The 22,037-nt window shown below is 41.7% G+C and overlaps 1 protein-coding gene and 1 long non-coding RNA gene across 2 annotated transcripts in view; one reads left to right on the plus strand and one right to left on the minus strand.

Moving 5' to 3' along the window:
• kif6 (kinesin family member 6) overlaps positions 1–22,037 on the minus strand; it is a 67,162-nt gene that overhangs the window by 33,823 nt on the left and 11,302 nt on the right. The window contains exons 6-11 of the mRNA XM_044374982.1: positions 21,403–21,532; positions 17,787–17,993; positions 16,857–17,000; positions 15,483–15,569; positions 6,298–6,401; positions 4,537–4,642 (exon numbers count right to left, since the gene is read on the minus strand). Coding sequence (XP_044230917.1) covers positions 4,537–4,642; positions 6,298–6,401; positions 15,483–15,569; positions 16,857–17,000; positions 17,787–17,993; positions 21,403–21,532 — 778 coding nt within the window. The remainder of the gene's footprint in view (positions 1–4,536; positions 4,643–6,297; positions 6,402–15,482; positions 15,570–16,856; positions 17,001–17,786; positions 17,994–21,402; positions 21,533–22,037) is intronic.
• On the plus strand, positions 7,481–12,674 carry LOC122998223. Its single transcript, XR_006407367.1, has 3 exons — positions 7,481–9,596; positions 10,003–10,120; positions 10,300–12,674. It is a non-coding gene; the product is annotated as an uncharacterized LOC122998223 (long non-coding RNA).

The raw sequence follows: 22,037 nt of genomic DNA on the forward strand, positions 1-22,037 counted from the left end.
TATGCTTTAAAACAGGATGTAAAAAAATGACATCTCCATGACAACAGTAGAAGTTGTTTTGAGCTGATAAAGGTTTTATGGGAGAAAGCGGCCTACTTCCCTCATTCTGCTGTTCAGAAATACATCCGCAGTATAAACAACCATCTAATTGCCATGAATGTAAACAAGCTGGAAAATACATTGTGGTATTATCCTGGAAAGTGATGCTCCTCTAAATTCCATGATATTCCCTGAACATTACTTAAGTTCCCTCCTTTTCCCTGTCTGCAATATAACTCTAAAATTTCAATGATATTCCAGCTCTACAAACAGGTGGGAAACATGTTAAAGGATTGGAGTTTTTCCCACATGGAGAAGATACAATAGAAGAGAAAAGTACAGAAGAGGCTTGAGTCTGGTCCTAGAAAGTTTTCGGGATACATATGGAGGCACACTGAAGACGATACTTGAGGTTTGTAAAATAACCTTTCTATTCCATGTCATCACTGGAGAGTGTGAGAACATATAGTGCTGGTCACACAGTGTATCTAAGGCTGCAGACATTCAGGACAAGCAGAGAGTTGAGCATGAAAGAGCTAGCCACCAAAAAGAACAAAGAAAGAAAGAAATTAAATTCAAACCAGATCTAAATTGCTACAGAATCACTGGAGTGTGACTGGGGTGATGCTCAGAGGAATGTAAACTGAACAGGAGATAGAGTTTGCGGATCATAACAAACTGAAGGAGAGATAAACAGACATTCAAGTGGGATCTGGAACTGCTTCTAGTGGCTGCTCCAACTCCAACCGAACGAGAGCCCAGGAACAGAGGGAGCGCTGCAGTGTTTTCCCTGCGCTCATTTAGCCGCAGTGGGTCACCGGCTGCTGTTTGAGAAATGTTCAATAAGTTCTATAACCATTCTTTCTCCAAAACAACATTTTTAAGAATAAGTGTTTTCTCCAAACATTTGTAAACAACATACAATTGCAAACTTTTTTGCACGGCAGTCGCCATGACAAATTGTCAGTTGATTGGGTACAGACCCAAAACTAAAATGATGTCCAAACACCACAATTATATAAAAAAAATACAGGAAACACAAACTTGACTTAATTGCAATAACTCATCCAGGTGGTTACTTCAGTCTAAGTATCATTTCCCAAATACAAACAAAATAAAATTCTTTACTGACCAAGAAAAAAAATGATCTTTTTAATATAACACAGTGTTTGCTATTTTGTCTAAACTTTGTGTTTTATCATGATGGGAACATGAAAATATTAATACTAACAGAGTAATAACAGATTACTACACAGGCTTAATTTAAGAATTTTGTATATATTATGCCTGACACTAGAGATTTTTTTACATTATTGATTCATCTATCTATTATTTTCTCAAATAACCGATCAATCGCTTTATCTATAAAATGTCAGTAAATTGTGAAAAAGATATTCAATTTATAATAATACGAGACAAGCAGCAAATTCTCATGTTTGACAAACTGGAACCAGAAAAGGTTTGGAGCAAAATTTACTTGACTGAAAAATTGATTTTCAAAATCACCATTTTCCATTCATCAACTAATCAATCAATCAACTCATTATTTCAGGCCTGATTTGTGTTACCATTTTATTGTAGAGAAACTGCATTGACATACTGGAGAAAAAAAGAGTGCAGCCCTTTGTGTTATGTCTAGGTATGTCTTGTCTTAGTCTTTTAGCTGCCATGCAAACACAAACACACATATTAATGACTGCGTGTCAACATTACACCTTCCATCTAATTAGATGGCAAATACTTGGAAAACACCAAACGTCTAGACTTAAAGGGAAACCCTATTTTCCCATCATTTTGAGTCTAAGTGACTAATGGGGACAAAATTTTTTGAAATTGGTTCAGCATTGAGCGAGAGCGCCGGCCAGCAGCCATGACACAGGCTGTAATGTAATCCTTGGGGGCAATTGCGTAATGTCAAAGTATGTTAACTAAAACTGCTTGTTTTTGCCACTGACAGAATCAGATTATTATTATAAATGCCTGACAACGAAAGTAAACACATAACCTAGCCGTCCGTAGCAGCATTATGGCTAACTTTTTAGTTTCCTTACAATCCAACACAGTGAAAGTCAGCCTCATACTGCACGTGTAAACAAACCGACATGCATGGATGAAGATGTGGGTGACTTACATACTGTAATTTTCACACAGTTATGTGTTGAAATCTTACCGTGTGACACTACGTTTGGTCCAGCGAGCCACATTTTTTTCATCCAGTTGATTCTGTGGAGGTGAAACAGCCTCCAGGACAATAACGTTTTATAAACACTGTAAATCCGTTTGCAGCAATAGATCAGACCCTGCAGAAAAAGCTGCTACATGCGGCTAGTTCCTGTGTTTACTTTCATTGTCAGACCCTTATAATAACAGTCTGAGCCTGTCAGTGGCAAAAACAAGCACTTTTAGTGGACGTACATTGACGGGCACAATTGCCCCCAAGGATTACATTGCAGCCTGTTTCGTGTCTGAGGCTGAAGCGCTCTTGCTCAATACTGGAACAAATTCAAAACTTTTTGTCACCATTAGTCACTTAGACACAAAATGATGGGAAAATAGGGTCCAGGTTGAAAAATATCGCGTTTTCCCTTTAAGTCAGTCTGTGGGAAAATCAACTGTTGTGGATAAAACTCATCATCGTTGGAACTTTCACTTTCTAGCCAAGCTAAAGTCAGACATCAAAATATCTTTGAGATTTTGTGAAGATAGAAATGTGTAGTCACTGATTGTTAATGACTAGAATTAACTGGGAATAAGATTTCCAGTTGGACTGAGGTTAGACATGAGGATAGGATCAGCTAGGATAAGATAGGGTCATCAGCTTTTTTCTGAGAAAATAAGGTGATAAAATTCTATCAATGCAGTTGGATGAGAAAGTAACAATCTACAATACCAACAGATATTAACCATCTTCAGAACAAAAAACAAGAAACTTTGGTTAATTCAAAAGCAATGTAATCTCCCAGGAAAGGTCGGTAAGGGAAGCTATTTAGAGAAAATGATCGGTCAGCGGGTTTATTTTTTTGTCTTCCAGTCACTGTTATAGTAACCAGATAAAACTAGGCACTTACTCACAGAAATATAACTTGATTTGAAATGAACTCGAGCGACCTGAGCTGATAATATCAATATGTTGTCAGACATGCAGCAGATGTTCGCGTTGGTGATGGATCTTGTCATGCGAAGGAGAAGGAAAAACAAATAACAGAAATGACTGCTGGATAGAGAGAACAGACATACACAGACGGGTGACAAATTAAAGGAAAAACCAACATGAAGTGTCTTAGTAAGGTGTTGGGCCACCAGATGCTGCCAGAACAGCTGCGATGTGTCTTGAATTTGAACTTTAAGAAACATGTTAAAAAAAAATGGTGAAAACCATAAAGTACAATTTAGCAAATTTCAGACATATTAGAAACTGTCTCTCTTTGGACGCAGCCAAGATATTTATGCATGTTATGATTTTTTCCCATATGTCTTATTGCATCACATGTTGGGGGCAGGCTGGAGAAACAGCCATCAGATCTCTTGAGTCCTTATATAAACAAACTCTTAAAAACTCTGGACAAAAAGCCAATGCATTTCCATCACTGTAGGGTGACCTTAACTGAGAATTTTAGATTATTTTCAAATCTGTGCCTAGTTTCTAAAATTTTAAATGGCCCTTCCTCCACTTCGTGACTTTGTGTATACCCAATCAATAAGTTCTGTTAGATCCTCCAGAATATCCTCTATATGATATGGTACCATACCATTTCATCACACTGCATTTGGGCAGTCAGCTTTCTCTGTAAAGGCCACAACTCAGTCAACAGCCTTATCTGATGACATGAAGAGCTGCAGTTCCATCAGTACATTTAAAACCAAATTAAAAAGTCTGCTAAAAGCTACTCAGCTCTGTAACCACTGACTCTAAATTTTATCTCATGGTCTTCTCATGAACACAAATAATCTTGCTTTTAATTTGACAATCATACATTAGTCATTTCTAGTTGACATTGTGGGTGTATGTGATGTGATATTGTGTTTAGCTTTGTATCTTCTATTATGTGTCCTGTGTGTTTTTTGCTTTGTACTGTTTGTTATTGTGCTGTTATATGTTTTAATTGTGACCTGCCAGAAGCCATAGCATATGATTCACATCATTTTCAAACTCATCAAACCATTCAGTGACTCCTCATGTCCTGTGAATTGGGGCATAGTCATCCTGAAAGAGACCACTCCCATCAGGATAGAAATGTGTCATCATAGGATGAAGGTAATGACTCAGAACAACTTTGTATTAATTAGCAGTGACCTTTCCCTCTAAGGGGGCAAGTGGACCCAAACCATGCCAGCAAAATGCCCCCCACAGCATAACAGAGCCACCAGATCCCCTCACTGTAGGGGTCAAGCATTCAGACCTGGACTAGTTTTTCCTTTAATTTGTCATCCGTCTGTATATACAGAGAGACATGCCTGTAGATACTGTACAGATAGAGACCAATGTGAATGCGTTACCTTCAGCAGGGAGAAACAGTGCTGGATTTTTCTCATGTCTGGTCCCAATGACAGTGTCACCTCTGGATCAGGGTCATCCAGAAAGGCCTTGACTAACTCTTCCAACCTAATCACACACAAAAACACAAACACACACACACACACACGCACACGCAAACAGACCTAATAACTTACCAAAACTTGAACCAATGCCACATTCCATGTTACAGTCCATCTCCATCACACTCAGCACTGGCTCAACAGGCACTCAAACAGTTAAGATCTATATTTGAGGAGTGCTTCTAATGTTTAAAATGTGGGTCTGGTCAAAGAAAACTATTTACTTAAACGTGTGTTCCAGCTCCACTGGGCCGGCCTGTTGATAAACTATCACTAGATGATAGTCCAAACATTGGTTCTTCAAGCTCTGGAAGCGGCCACTGGAAAAGACCAGGAGGCAAGCGTCCAGACGGATCCAATGTAGGCACGACAACGTGCTGTCTTCATTTTCCACTGTAACGTCTTCAGTGTAGAAACACGCTAGGTTTACACGACGAAGGACTTAAAACAAACGCAGCGGTCTTGTTTCAGGGCCCTGCGAGACATCAGTGGTTTTGTGATACAAACTTTGATTTTGGAGAATGCCCTTCAATGCCATGTACAATATTTTGTAAGAGAAAAAAACATAATCTTTCAAACACCAGAATTTGATCATTTCCAAACAGTTGTTCCAAGGTGTGTGGCGATGTTATGTCGCAAATGAACAAGCTAATATTGTACTTAGAAAAAAATACTAAAATTGACTTCAGCTGAACTGAGATTGATACTGACACTACAATGCAGTGAGGGCAGCAGAACAACAGAATTCTGGAAAGACAAAAATTTGTATGCCTGAAGATATATGTGCATCTGCACAGACAAATAAGCCAGGACATGTGCCATCACTCAGCACTGGGGATGAGTCAAAGCATAAACCGGAGAGGAAACGGCAACAAAAAAGTCAGCGTGTCCAGTGAATGTGGTCACAACAGACATCATTAAAGGTTCCCAGTGTGAGTTTGACCACAAACTGGGGGAAATCAAGGATAATCACCCGGGTAGAGGGGAAATAATAAAAAGGCGGACTGTGGGGGCCAAGGAGCGGTAAATACATCAGCACTGGAGCGGCGATGTGCCAAGTCCTGGATGGAACCTCTGGCCTGAACTCTGGCCCTGACTGGCTGGGTCCCTCTGCCATTTGAGCATAGCAGCAGAAATAAAGCAGTGCTGGCTGGAGCAGAGTCCTGGGAAACTGCATTAGATCTGGTTAAGCCTCAGTGAATGAGGCTTCAACTCAGCAAGGATGCATAACCAACAGCATAAGTTATGTAGGCACTTTTCAGCAAACCCCGAATACATATAAATCATGAAACATATTTGTTCAAGAATCTCCGGGTTATTAGCATTACAAATACAAATTAGTGTCCAGAAAAAAGTCTGAGGCACACTGTAAATATCTTAGAGGGCTGACAAGGTCAGCGCAGCAGTATTCCCATCCTCCCTGTCCTGAGATGACTGGCTCAGCAAGGTCACATCATTTTACACACATAAAGTACATACTGTACAACCAGTGACCCTCTGCTGTGAGCTCCTCTAGAGCATTTACTCAGGACTTTCAGTGAGTTCGTTGCCTTCTGTCATCTGTAAATCTGGAGAAAGCATCAAAAGCCATAATATCTATGTTACATGGGGGAAATGACTGATTAGAAGAGATGAAGAATCAAGGAACACAAGGAGACATACTTCTGGATCTCCTCCACAGTTAGCTTGTCATCTCTCTGCTGTCCTGTCACCATGGCCAGCTCTTCTCTCAGAGATTGGATCTCCCTCTTCAATCGTGCTATTAGCTGAAACACACATACAAAAAGCAGGGTAAGAGGTCTACTGTATGTGCACGTACACACATTGTAAAAATGAACACTTAAAGGCATACTATACAGGATTTGTCAGTTGCTGTTTGTAAACACGACATTCAAAGTTGGCCCCTCCTCCGCAGCTCAACGACACCATGGCGAGTTGAGAGCGTGAGCGAGAGAGAAAGAGAGCGAGAGAGAGAGAGAGCAGCAGTGGTCAAGCGAGCTGTATGAGTGGGTGAATGAAGAGAGTGAGCTGCGGTAGTGAGAACAAAGCAATGAATCAGAGAAATAATTGTTTGTTTGATTGATTGTTTCATGGTGGTTATGTTCTAAAGCATAAATAAACACACCCACACCTCTGCTCAGCCCTGCGGGAAGGGGCTGCATTGCTGGATTTGGTGTGAATCTGGTGATGCAACAGCTGAAGCGCACAATTCATCCTGTCCGCTGTAGTTCCCCTGCTCTGCACGTTGGCGTGCGTGTTTATGTGTGTGTGTGTTTGTGTGTCTGTCTGTAGCTCAGCCCCACCCTTGGTCAAATAGACATAGAATTCCGACCTCACACCCTGCACACTGTTATTGGCTGGGGGCTACACACCCACTCCTCAAAGGTTGACGCCCAGAAATGTCCTGAACACTGCAAATAAGAAGAATATAAGAAAATACAGGCAGAGGGCAGAGTCTCTGTAGATGTATACACTGCCACACACTTCTAGTGGGTCATAAGTGATGATTGAGAGGGATTATTTTTGTATGAATCTATACATTATTTCTTAAGAAAATCTTGCATAGTATGCCTTTAAACACATTTTTAAATACAGTTCAAAACAAAGACACACACACACACACACACACAAGCAACACATTCAGTCAGAGGCTATTTCGCTGCTGCCAGCCGATGAGACAATCCCTCTGAAAATGATCTTGCGGCTTATCTTGCTGATGTATTTTGAGGACAAACTTAAGTGATTCCAGACAACTGGATGCTTCAGCGAGAAAATGCAGGAAGCAAAACATAAAATAGCATTAAACAGCTACGGTGGCAAAAAAAGAACACATAAAACCTTCTGCTCCTGTCTGTCCGCACGTGTTTGGTTAAGGCCGTGCACACTGAGCCAACGGGCTGGTTGCTGTTAGTAACCGCTGTCCGCGGCTCCGGTTACTGTATATATAAAAAAAGCGAAATATCTCACCAAGCCCAGACATAGCTTCTTAAATAACTACTTAGATAGCCATCTTTGCATTAATGCTAGAATGCATATTAATGTCAAAAATGATGATCAGAGGAGAGATAATACAACAGGATTGGGATGTTGTTTTTATAAACAGCCTTAAGCATATTTCCGCTGATTAATACTGACAGCAATACATTTCTTAATATGTGTATCCAAGGTATTGCGTTCTCTACCTGCTGATCAGAGATAGGCAGAATATATGACAAAAAGCTATTTAAGGCATGAAAGAAGAATCCACCGAAAACAAATGTGTCCAAGCCTCAGCCTCTGTGATGTATAACCTTTAATCTTTGGAGATAAGCGTGTGGTGCTGTGCCTAGACAGGTCAGTCTAACTGACCCTGTGTCAGTCTAGGGAGGGATTAGCAGGCGTCTACCTACCTAGCTCCCAAAGGATTAATGAGTTCAGATCATAGATGAAGTGGCATTAGATCCTGACAATAATAGCTCTTCTGATGGGACAGAGCTCTATAAAATTGATGTCTTGGCTTTGCTGTGCATTTTAATGCTCCATTGACTATGAGATATGTACAGTTTAGACTGACTGACTGATCAGCTGAACATTTGTATGATTTACTAAAACAAGAGGTGCCAGGTTGTAAAGAAAAATGTAACTTGACATTATTTGTGTTCAGCACCTCTGAAAGCAAGCTCTCAGTTATCTACATCATTAACAGTGTTTTTCATATTTCATTCTTTGTTGTTGATGCAACAGACCTTGTCAGTGGGATTAAATCCTAAATCTCCTGGTCCACACCGGGAGCTTAAGGTTAGAGGTGAGCCCACTTGACATGTGCCCTTGTTTTGATGGTAAGCAGCATGTAAGTCCCTCATTCTGTGTTATTAGAAGCCATGTTTAGTGTAGTGTGCCATAGCTTGAATTTGACAAAATATGATTAAAAGTCATGGTTTTGAATTTCAGTCTGCTCATTCATCCTTTCATTCATTCAGTTGTTTGTGCATGCATGTTATAATTCTGCTGTCATTTCAGACCCTGCCACTCTCATCTGCCTGCCTTTCCCGCCAGTAGTATCACCTGACCTGCTTCTCCTCCCCATGCACCTGCTCACCTGTTCCCCATTCTCTTGTTAGCTCCCTAGTATATATACCGGTCTGTTTCCAATTGCTTTCTGCCAGATTGTCCTTGTGCCATGTGCCTTAGCTTTCCAGCGCTCTGTTCCTTGCCTGCCTGTTTTGATCCTGATCGTGTTTTGGACCTTGCCTGTATTTTTTGGATTTTGCCTCAGCCCGACCCTTTGTACTTTGTTTGCCTGCTTGGATTTTCGTATCCCTGTTTTTTCTAAGACTTACTTTTACATCTGCCTCCTCAGTTGTGCTCTTGGGTCCCTTTTCTTAGAACTGTGACAGTACAATCTGGCCACCATGGACCAGGAGTAATGACCTGTTGGCTCCGTGAGTAATGACCTGTTGGCTCAGGCGGACACTCCTCATTGCCATGAGCAGCAACTCACCTCAGTGATGGGTAAATTACAAGATCTCTCCATTCAACGTGACTAGTTCCAGGAGTGGCTCAGCAGCTGGTCGCTCCATCTCAGCCTCAATCACCTGCTCCAGCTCCTCCCTCTCCACGCCATGCTGTTTCTCTGGAGCCTCATGTGCCTCCCCTAGAACGCCATTCCAGTGAGCCTGGCGGCTGCCAGCCTTTTTTGGTTCAGTGCTCCTTGGCCTCCGAACTCCAGCCATCTACCTTCCCCACTAAACACTCTAAGGGAGCCTACTTGCTCTCTGACTGAGCTAAACTATGGGAAACCACCAAGTGGGAAAAGCAGTCATCGACACTCTCCGCTGCTAAGACATTTTCAACGGAATAAAGGACAGTGTTTGATCATACAGCTTTGGGCCAAAAGGTGGTGAGGGGGCTACTAAACCTGCAACAGGGGGAACAACGGGTGGCTGACTTCTCCATTGAATTACGGATATTAGCCACAGAAAGTAAGTGGAAGTCTCCGTCTCTGTATGATGCCTTTTACTATGGATTGTCTAAGACCAAAGATGAACTAGCAGTTGAGAATTACTCAGCAAGCTAGATCCTCTTATTGGACTGACTATATGTATTGATAACCGTTTGAGAGAGAAAGAGGGAAATATTCCAGTCCAGACCCGTCTCTCCCTGGAGGAACTCCATCAACACTGCATGGAGAATCGCTGCATGTGCGGCCAGTGTTGTGGTACTAGAGTCCTGATTTTCGGGACTTGTGACTCGATTTGGACTTGAGCACTGATGACTCAGTCTCAGACTTGGACTCGAGTATTGACTGCATTCGGACTCGGAAGTTGGAGACGAGGACTCAGACTACTTGATAAAGAAGTAAAAGTTTTTTTGTTTGTTTTTTGTTAGTTTTTAACAGGCCCTGCTTTGGCTGCAAAACCCCTTGGGGTCCCCCATTCAGGCCAGTGCTCTTGACGGGCACCTCCTCGCCTCATTCATAGGAGTCACGTAGTCTCCAGCAAGTCAGGTAACCATAATGAGACTATGATCTCATTTGATTCATGCCCCTCAATTTCCAGTAATTCTTGGTTGCCCCTGGCTAGTTAAACACAATCCCCACACTGACTGGGCTACTAGAGTGATTTTAGGCTGGAGTGAACATTGTCATGCTGTCTGCCTAAGAAATGCCCTGTCTCCTGTCCATAGTTCTCCCTCTCTTTCTGAGTTCCCAGACCCGTCTAAGGTTCTGCCTGAATACCTGGACTTGGAGGAGGTCTTCAACAGATCCTGTACCACATCTCTGCCCCCTCACCGACCCTATGACTGTGCAATAGACGTCCTCCCTGGCACCTCACCCAGTGGGGGTTGATTGTTCTCCCTGTTAGCTCTAGAGTGGCAGGCCATGGAAAAACATATCAGCAAGTCTCTGGCGGCTGGCATCATTCGTACGTCTTCATTCGCAGCAGGAGCAGGGTTCTTTTTTGTGGACAAAAAGGATAAGACCCTCATCCCTGCATTGATTATGGAGGACTCAAAGACATCATGGTTACCTCGATGATATTCTAATCCTTTCTAGATCCCCAAAGTAGCACATGGGAGAACCAGCTCTACATGAAAGCAGAAAAGTGTGAGTTTCATGTCCCGGGAGTCATGTTCTTGGGGTTTGTGCTCAGAAGGGGAAGCATTCAGATGGACCCAGCCAAGGTCCAAGCAATCACAGAATGGCCTCAGCCCAAGTCCCGCAAACAACTTCAGCGTTTTCTAGGATGCGCCAACTTGTACAGATACTTTATCTGGAATTAAAGTTCCGAGGCTGCCCTTTTCACAGTCCAGAGTTTCAGGAGCTCAAGCAACATTTAACCTCTTTCCCCAGTCTCACTCTCCCAAATCCCTCCAGACATGGAGCCCTGGAGGGATTTTCCAATCGGGACATACCTTTAAGGTTAAAGTACCGAAGGATGGGTCCCAGATTCATTGGCCCATTCCCCATCTCCAAAGTCATTAACCCTGCAGCAGTGCACCTGCACCATCTATGTCTTTTAAGGATTCATCCCACCTTCCACATCTCCCACATTAAAACGGTAAAAAAAAGCCCCTTGCACCCCACCCCCAGACTCCCACCTCCCACCCGGCTCAGTGATAGAAAGCCTGCATATATAGTAGCTACGACCCTGAAGAGCACTCTTAGGTCCATGCTCATAACATTCTGGACCTGGAGCTCAACTCTGAGTTCCATCGGTCCCATCCTTACCTGCCTGGTGGGACGTCGGAGGACAACCCTTGAGGGGGCGCTTCTGTCATGGTTTTGAATTTCACTCTGCTCATTCATCCTTTCAATTCAGTTCAGTAGTTTGTGCATATATGTTCTGCTGTCATTTCAGACCCTGCCACTCCCACCTGCCTGCCTTTCCCGCCAGTAGTGTCACCTGATCTGGTCCCTTGTTAGCTCCCTACGGTCCCTTTCCAATTGCTTTCTGCCAGATTGACTTTGTGCCATGTGCCTTAGCTTTCCAGTGCTCTGTTACTTGCCTGCCTGTTTTGATCCTGATCGTGTTTTGGACCTTGCCTGTGTTTTTTGGATTGTGCCTCAGCCCGACCCTTTGTACTTTGCCTGCTTGGATTTTTGTATCCTTGTTTTTTTTCTAAGTAAAGACTCTTTACTTTTACATCTGCCTCCTGAGTCGTGCTCTTGGTTCCCTTTTCTGAGAACTGTGACATTAAATCTGAAAGAGCCCCTATCTAACAGACAGCTGATGTTGGCTGATGAGCCTAATTAAACCTACAGCTTGAGTTCTCTGCAGGAAAAAAGAGGAATTCATTCAAGAAGAGAATGGCCCTTTCTAAACTATATCTAAACAGACATGTAATTACATGTTAATGGTAGGGCAAATAGGCCAACACCAAAATCAATGGATGTTGTATGTGTTGGAAGGAAGCCAGACCAGTTGTAGTAAAAAAAATCTGCAGAAATCACACCACAAAACAACACACTAAACCACCTAAAAAAACAAGTGGCAATTGTTCTTTTTCTCACATGACCAACTTCTTTCTTCAGTATAAATTGCACTTAACTATCACCACTGGATTTGACCACACCACAAAATACTAAGTCTGCAAGACTGCTGAAAACTGTCTCAGTGGCAGAGAACAAATACAACAGAAAATGGCGACTGTGTGCCACAGTGACACCCTGACACAAAGTTGCTAGGGAGCCAAAGGTTAGAGAAAGCTAAATCAAGGTCAAAGGTCATCTAACTTGATGATCTAACTTAGAAATGCACTGCCACTTCTAGCAGGCACATCCTCTACCTGGAAAGTGGTAAGCAGTCCTACAAGCCAGACATTATAAACCCAAGATGCTCTTGAGAAGAAACAGACCTGCAATGTGGTTTTGGGTGGGTGCCACTTAGCTAAATGAAAATTTCACCCCTAATCCACCCCATATCATATGTTTTAACATTGGATATCATAGCTGACCATCCTTCACCAGAGCCGCTCCCAGTATCTCTTTTTTGGAACCCATGGTCTGATGTAATACTCCCAGCTGCATCCTCAAAGGCTGACCGCCAGTTGTTGGTCAGTGGAATAAGTGGCAGTTTATTTCAGATCCCTGAGCCCACACTGGTACCACAGCACCAGGGCAGGCTTCCACACACTCTGAATAAAAACTGACTCAGAACATGTGACTGGTGATGTCAGCATATCCTATGGAAACCCATGTCAGTGTAAATGGCAACAAGCAGCTTTTTTAGGTGGTGGAAGAAGCAACTTTTCAGACTCAAATTCATTCACACTCTTTCTTATGACAAAGATATTACAGAATTAACTCAGAAACATTAAGCTGATTTCTACATATAGTCCTAACTTTAAATTGAACCTCTTCTGCTCGAATACAAATTGACCATACAGTGCAGAAAACTACCCACAGTAAAAACTGTAAGCACTGCAGTATAACCACAGGTTACACCTTAAATGCATATGTACTATGTAGTATGCTACTCACAAACATGCTGCAATTATGGGGCCCCTTTTTTATATAGAAAGGAGACATGTTTTCCCACTACACCTAAACATGGGCTAGGTCTTTTATTTCCCCCAACAAAATGATAACACATGGGCTGTACTCTGTGCATGGCACCATAAGGCATTTTAGACTAAGACGAGGAGCACTGCCCTGCACTACACCACTACACTACAGTTACAAATGTCCTTCTGCCCTAATGAATGCAAGCGGCTTAGACGAGACAGATGAGGGGACCCAGGGAGATCAATCACTCGCAGGAATTTTCACACCCGCTACCCGAACATGTCTCTCTGGTGGGCTATAAGCAGGCTTCTGTTTAACTCACAGGTATGCGCTAATCAGAGCTGTCTTCTCAAGCAACATGTTGTGTGTCTCCTTAAGTGAGGGGAAGGTCCAGGTTCACGAGGGTCACCCAGCCTCCTATTAGCCTCTGCTTAACTGCATAACAACACCTTTAGATCAACTTTTTTGACCCTTTAAGAATTACAGAGAGAAGTCTGATGGCAATGCAGCTCAACTCAAACTAAGCACACAGAGACTGTGCAGATACTGTAAATGCTATAGTGACGTAGTGGAAGCATCATGGAATATGTAGATGACTGTATCTTCCAGGATCAGCATGGTCTAGTAGAGGATTAAGACCAATTTTAGTGCTATTAGAGGAGCAAACAGAACCAACCTTATATGGTGCGGTCACTGTGGCTGACTTCATTATGATCACAGGTCATTTCAACACCTCATTCTTTACCCGTCCACAAAAGACTTGTTAAGTGTTTTGTCTGGTCTGGCTGCATGGTTTCCTGCCTTTCAGGCTTTGAATAATTGCATTTTGTAGCCTGTAGGCTACAGTATAGGACCATTAAGGCAGTGTGTGGTCTGAACGATGTACCAAACACTGACTGCAAGATTGTGAAAAGCAAACTCCAGGTTTCAAATCAATTACCACAGCCGGCAAGTCCAATAGACAGTGTGCCTTCAGATGGGGCAGGCAAAAAACGGGAGTCTGAGTGTCACTTCAAACCACAATACATGACATCATTCTAATCTGCAAACTGCACTACTGGCTTTTGCTTTTTTCTTAGTAAACCAGGGAGAGAGATAGAGAGAGAGACAGAGAGACGGGAGCAACGAACAAAACAAGAAACACACTAAAGAGCCATAAACGGAGACAAGAAGTTTGCCCACGGGGTTTGGGTTTGCCTGGAGCTGTAACTGTGCCGGACCCAATTGGGAGCAGCCAGACACTGTCACAATTACTGGGCCGGCCGCAGACTCTCTTAAAAATACCTTTGTAGGGTTTGCAAGTGGCCAGCCAAGTCTCAGTAGCAGTAATACAGTAGCAGTTGATCCCGAGGCAGATCTGGGTGGGAGAAGAGGAAGCTGCGATGACTCACTACTGTATATCCCCCAAGCGGCCTTTTCAACAACTACTAGGTCTGCTTCCTGGCACATTACATTAAGGGAAGGTGAGGCAAGTATTCTACAGGGAGAAAGTGAAGGAGGGAAACCATTGTCAAGGGTTAACCTGTTGACAATATCTCATGTAATTTTATATTGCTTATTCTAAGATGTATACTTACACTGTATGTAACAAACAGCAGATATAGGAAGTATGTGTAAGGTCAATGTAAAAACCTCTGAGTGGACTATGGGCCCAGGTATACCACAACAATCCAAGGACTTATTCTCACCAAAACCTCCTCTGCTTTACATCTTCTCTGGCTTCTTCTTCAAGTTACTCAAATAAAATGTAATCATTGTATATAGATACTAAATAAGATTACTGAAAGTAAATAGACTGCCCACACTAATTTTAAAGATGTCACAATGTGTCTTCATATCTACAACATCTGGGCAGGAACTGTTGTATGTGGATACATGCGTGCAGCTGGGGCTTTCTTGCATGTTTGTGTGTAAAGATATATATACACACCAGTCTCCAGCTGGATGTTTTCTCATGAGGCCGTGAGATATTGGGATAAAATATGCCATAACAGAAAAGGAGGCATGTAAACAAGACGGCGAGAGAATGCAAACAGGACCTATGAGCAGTCTAAATATCACACGACAGACAGACATCCACGTGTTGAAGGTGGAAAATTTCTTCTTTTAGAATGACTGTCTAATGCTGGAAAAACTAATTTGGTATTGGAAACCTAAAGAGAACACGTGGTGGGTTACACTTAGTTGAGGCTGGTTTCTCACTGCAACTCATTCGCTCATCAGTTTAAGGTTTGGATGCTACGAGGAGGGTCTGGCCGTGATGAAACAGCACATTAAGTCATGTTTCTGTGGTGTAATTGTGTGGCTGAGCTTTGGTATTTGTAGTGACTGGTGAAGTACTGTGAGTGTGTGGCTGTCTCACCAGGGCAGGATCCAGTTCTTCATTCAATATCGCCTCATTCTTGATGACTGCTACACGCTGAGCAAAGCGACACGTAGAGATGGACTCCTGAAGGTGACAGTATTTAATGAAATAAACAAATAAACAGCTTGCACATCGCAGGGCTACAATGTCCACTTATTATTTATTGCACCAAGGTGACGTTTCGAGCACCACTGATCTTCATCAGACTCAAGTTACAAAGCACAACGCCATCTGAAATATATACATGACACTAGTCACATGATACAGTCACATGACCCGAGCCTCTAATGTGACATAGACTTAACATAGGCAAAACCATATACATCCATAAATACATACACACACACACACACATTTGTGTGCATGTACATATAAATAACTTTTTTGTGACTCCTGAAACCCACTACTTGTCAGTTATATCATCTGTATACTTGTCATCTGGGTTCTATTTTATTTTTCTTTCTCGGTTTCCTCTTTTTGGTCTTCATGCTGTTGGTCTCTGGTTAATAATATTGCACTTGAGGCGCCTTTTTAGTATTTTCCAAAACTTTATGACAGCCTACAAGCCCGATGGTGGTCAGGGATACCCTATGGAGCGTCTCCCTCTTTACATACTTTTGGATATATTTTTGTACATATAATATTTCTGTACATAGTTTTTTTTCTGGAGTGATTTATTTGGTGTTACATTACACCAGTGAATTCTGAATTAATTCAGAACTATATATTTTTGCACATATATAATTGCTTTTTCTGATGAGTGTTATCTTACACCATTGAATTCTGAACTGTATTTATGGGAAACTATCATTATCATGGTTGTGTGTATGTACATGCAAACAATATATTTATCTGTGTGTGTATGTATTTATGGATGTATGTAGTTTTGCCCATGCTATTTCTATGTGACATTAGAGACTCGGGTTATGTGACTAGTATCATGTGACTCGTATCACGTATATATTGCAGATAGCATCATGCTTTGTCACTTGAGTCTGATGAAGAGCAGTGGTGCTTGAAACGTCACTTAAGTGGTAAGTGATAAATTGATATTTTAGTGCAAAAATCAGAAAAAAATACACATTTTTAATAATTTATGCTTTCTTTAGATGCACAGCTTTCATTCATTTTATGAAGCAGTACATACTGTATGACGCTCCAACTAAGTATTTTATTTCTTCAAAAATGTGGTTTAAATAATCAGAAAATCCAGATGAGGTTTCAATAGCTAAAATATTTATATTTACTGACACACAGTGGCTGGCTAGCAAAGCCAAGGGGCCTTTAACACTCCAAAAAATTGTTTCTCTTCACTTTTTTGCAATCTGACAGAACGCTGTGTCTGAACATGGCTTGTACGAACATCCTTACATCAAGGTTCCTCTTGTCAACTGCCATAGTGGCGATCATGGTGGTCATGCAGTTGCCTCCAAGGCTGTCCCTCAGAACAGAGGTCAACATGGAGTTCCTGTAGGGAATATGGGTGCGATTCCTCTCTGACAAAGCTATGATCACCTGAAGAAGAGAGAAGAAGGGAGGGCTAACATGTAAATAAAGACAGAGATGAAGGTAGCTTATAAAAGGCCTGATTGTAACATAATGTCTGAAAGAAAATGTAGTCCAACAGAGTGCTTCAGGATGGCCATTAATCAAAGTCAAATGTCTGACATAAAATGAATCATGATGAACTTATAGTAGATTCAACAAATTAAGCAGCCAGAATCAGCAGAACATACATTTTTTTTCTCACGGTGGAAAGCATTTAAGTCCCCCTCCACTGAAAAGTATGTTCTGCTTATTATTACTTTTCTTGGATGTTTGACCTTCACTGTGAAGACTGATGTATATGAAATCCACCAAATCTGAGTTCAAGGCCTGTACCTACCAGCATGATTTGCAATATCACTACTAGTTTGCAGCTGATCGTGTCCGAATATGCAGCTTGCACAAGTGTGATGTGGAAGTCCTCAGTGCACCTACACTGAGAATGAACTTTACAGTGAAGTAGGACACATCTTGTGTCCAGCAGTTAAACTTTTGAAATGAAAAATATTTGCATATTCATAGATTGGGGATTTTTCAGTGAGGGAGAATGAGGAGATGTCATTTAATGATTTTAATAAGGTGACTAAACTTTTTTAATTACTGTGCCAAATCTTACACAGTAAATGAAAAATGTATTCTATGCCAAAATGTATTTCATTATTTACATCAAATAAATTTTGTATATTCAATTGTTTGTACAATGTATTATTTTAAATTTAAAAAAAAAACACAACTATGTTGCAGAAGTGCTGCTACCTGCTCTAAGTAGTGGAGGGAGAGGTTGATGTATTTGGCCTCAGTGAGCAGCTGCCCATTCAGGCCAGTCTTGCTAACTCTATCCGATCCAGCCAGGTCCACCAGGTGGAGTTTGGAGCGCCTCAGGGTGGCCGAGCCCGGCTCACGCCTGCACAAGTGCACAGTAAAAATACAGTGGGAACGTGTGGAAGCCTGGTTCATGGGAGTCTGGGGATGAGTGAAAGAAGGAGAGTAGAGTTGTAAGAACATCATGCATCGCACTGAATCTTCTAAAAACGGTGGTTCACATGTGGTGGACGCGAAAAAGAAAAAGGAAATTCTATTCTCCCATCTGTGGTACTTTCCATATTCAAACAACAAAAAACATGTTTCCTTTGATTCTTATTTCTTCTTGCTCCCGCTGGTTTGAAGATCAAAGCCACACCATGTGTAACCGATGAGCAGTAAACATATGGTGGCAGCTTTACAAAAGCTGAGGTTTGATTTTCAGATGGTCACTGGAGCAGCAGAAGTCAGGTTGAGACCAGGAGGAGACAAAAATAGAGTGTGAGTCACGCTGCACAAACAAGCTTTATTAACTAGAGGAGGATGAGTTACTCATGGGGTCCTTGCTGAGAGAATAAACAGAGGAAATGGATATTCACAGGCACGGTGCTGATCATAGGCTTCTTTTTGTTTTCTTTTGTTTGTGCACTAGCCTGTAGGAAGCTTCAAACACATGAAGATGGTTGTAAATAACAGCTGTTAATTAGAAAGGAGGGGTCGTCCTGATAATACAGGACATCTTGACCCAGATTAGCCTCTGATCAAAGCTGAGATTCTTTTCCTTTTGTGAAACAGTCTATGGTCACTGATCTAAGCTAAAGACATGACTCACTTTTTCTTTCTGCTTGAAATCATCATCATAGACATTCCAGGTCATTCATTCTCAAAAGGTGCTCTGACCCTGACTTGTTGTTGGCATAAATGTGCCAACACCTGCCTGTTAGGGTCATGACAGCTCATGACAGATCTTTCACTATCTTAAACCACCACTGTCATCTCTTTCCTCAGTCCAAATTCCCTTCACTCTGCACACATCTACATTTGCTCCACAGGGTATCCCTTAAAGTAATATGAAACAGCTCTTAGATGTTGACAAGGAGTCACAAACCCAATATGATTGTACTAACGGTCAAGGTTAGGGAGTGTCCATGCTGAACAATCTGTTTTAGAGTTTTATCATGAACAGTTATTGTTCACACCAACCAAATGCTGGTAAAATATTGATAAGTGGCTTGTACAGACATACAGGAGGTATGTGTATTTTTTATCACCCATTCACCTTACTCAATGTGCCAAACTTTCAACTTATTAGTTTCCTTTTAATATATCTGCTGATATACAGGCAACTTCTCGGTATGTGTTATACAATTAAAGCTTGCAGCAAAAAAAGCTAACAGTGTATGACAAGCAGTGTAAATATTTTTGATAGCTTTAACATTAACCTGCTCAAGTGTGATTTGTTCCTTTAACAATAACACAAAATCCCATGTTGTACTGTGCGTCAGATGTATGCAATGCATTAAAAGTAATTACAGCACATAACCTGTGATGGAAAGTGCCTCTATTTTAATGCAGGCACCAAGTAAATACAGTGCCATATACAGTAAGTGGCTGTTAATGCATGTACTACAGTGGAAATTGATATCAGCACTCGCAGACGACAGTTAAAAGACTTTAAATACAGTGGCAGCTGCTCATAGATTAGAAGTGACTGTTGGCTCTTATCTCTGAGTGTTATTGTTCTCTTCTACCATGGCTTTTATCATGACTGAGCAACAGCTCTGTTTGAGTAAGTTCTGAGATGTGTGCATAGTGTGCACCATAATAACTTCATTTTGATATCACCAGATATCATATAAAGGTTTCATTAGGAGTCCCGGAACAACTCAATGAGCTGAAGACAAGAGCATGTGGAGTACAGACTGTGTATGCATGTCTACAGAGGAAATACTGGCACATTACAGTATGTCCTTGCAAAAGCAGCACGACAATGCAACCTTGTCAGAGTCCTTTCCACTACTCTCCAGTGTTCTCAACTGACCACATGTTGATCTTACATGCACCACATGCTGACCACACACAGGGCTACAGTAGGTCAGCATAAAGGGGCAAACTGGTGCTACAAATCCTGAAATATGGAGAGATCACTGTTTCAAAAGTTTAAGTGGGCAGTTTCATTTGGGCTACCATGTGATGCACCCCACTGTCCCTAATAAGTTCGCCCCCCCCCTAAGGCGAGATAAGGAGGCAGATAGGATGTAGAAAGAGGAGGAAGATGTCCAGACCCTGCATCGCCACATGTGAAGAGAAGTGAAACAGGGACACTAAGAAAAGACCAGATGAGAGGAAACGTTTCCTGATGAGATTGAAGGAAGGCTGAGGAGTTGAGAAGGTGTATTTTATTTGCTGTCCAATAAAACTGTTGAGGGGATTGCCAAATCTCAAAGCGAATGAGCTAATGGTCTATTGAGTGTGGCCTGAATGGATGTGTTATCTTTTATCCTCATGGCCGGGAGCGAGAGAAGAAAGAAAGCATTACTGTTAACTTTATTGGAAGTCTATGTGGAGCGAGGACTTTTGGGATAATTCTGGCAGTGATAAATTGACAATGTTGACGGGTCTTTGTTTGCTTCAGGCTCAAGAGAACCCTTCTTGCAAAGAGGTCCCAGAGAGGACGGGAAAACAAAAGCGTGTGTGTGGGTGGATTGTGCTGGGGACTCCCCGACGAACTGTGCAACTCCTCGACCGCTTGATCAATACACTAATGTAACAACTAAAAATGTGTTTCCACTGACAAATTCCCCCCGGTTATACAGAAATGGACACTGGGAGTGTGTCATTGAGGCAAATGAAAGACAAATGTAATATTGTTTCGCTAATGTTGAGTATGTGTAATACATGTATTGGTAGAGTTATGGAATGCACATTTTCATATACACTACAGAAGTCACACGACAGGATACAAGCTACTAAACCCATTTCCAAGCTCTGGAAAAATTCCATCTCAGATCCCATAAGAATTTTTTTGGATTGGTTTCGTTTCATGGAAGAATCCCAGCCACATCAAAAACTGACTTTGAAATACTCGTCAGAAATGAAAAGCAAGTCTCTGAAACTTGATTACCCAGTTCACTTTTACTGTCTGTTATTTACTTACAAACTAGCAACAAAAGTAAACAAGGTGACATCAGCTCTTTGCTCCAAACCTCAGGTTGCATAGCAAAAGCTGACCCACCACATGTCTCATCGGCGTGGGGAGTCTGGGTGTCTGAGTGTAGAAAAGAACCACCACAACATAAACAGAAATTACAGAGAGAATGCTTGGTTTTACTGGGGAAAAACATGGTAAAAGGGACCACAGGGGACCAAAATAATATTTTAGAAGTTTAAAAGGTAGCCTTTAGGATGCATATTGCGTTTATGGACGAGAAAAAACCTTTCATGCCACTTACCCTGGGAGTGGCCAGGTTTTCCTGCATGTATTGGTGTGTGAATTAAAAAGCTGATGTCATATCTTTAATTTGTGTTAGTGGGGTATCCCTTTGGAAGCCCACATTCCCCTGTTTCTTACTTCTGCAATCATACGATTGGTGTCACCCAGGAAAAGTAGATTCAGAGCTTCCTCTTCATTTGCTGACTGCTGCAGTGACAGGTTCCTGAGATGGATGTTCTGGTCTGGATCCTCCATGATCATTACTTTTCTGGAAAAGAAAAAAAACTTTGTTAAAAGGAAATTCCAGCGTAATAAATTAACTTGAAATTAGAAATAAAAAATGACAAAGTGGGACAAATCCAGTCAAAACCTGAATAATCCAACACTGAAGTAATTACCAGAAACTAATTATGTCAGTTATGTCATCTATTTCCCTCCCATTGCATTGGCCTCACTCTGCTCCAAATCCAAACAAACCACATCTGTAAGTCAGTGAGGGCTGTGACCCACTTTGACACATGTGCTGTATCCATCCAGGGGTTCATAACTTGATAACATAAGGGGCTTGCTTTTAAAAACAAACAGGTGATTGGTTCTTGCCCACATTTGGCATTCAGAAACACAGTGTGCCTGGACAGATGAAGTTGAAAGGACTCCTGGGATCTTGCCACATCATTTCCATCACACCACCAGGGTTGTGACAGTGTGGCTACTGAATTGAGATGTCAAAGGGGGCTGAATGACTGGAGAACACATGTAGATAATTATGTTAA

Source organism: Thunnus albacares, chromosome 15, assembly GCF_914725855.1.
Source record: "Thunnus albacares chromosome 15, fThuAlb1.1, whole genome shotgun sequence".
Lineage (NCBI taxonomy): Eukaryota > Metazoa > Chordata > Actinopteri > Scombriformes > Scombridae > Thunnus > Thunnus albacares.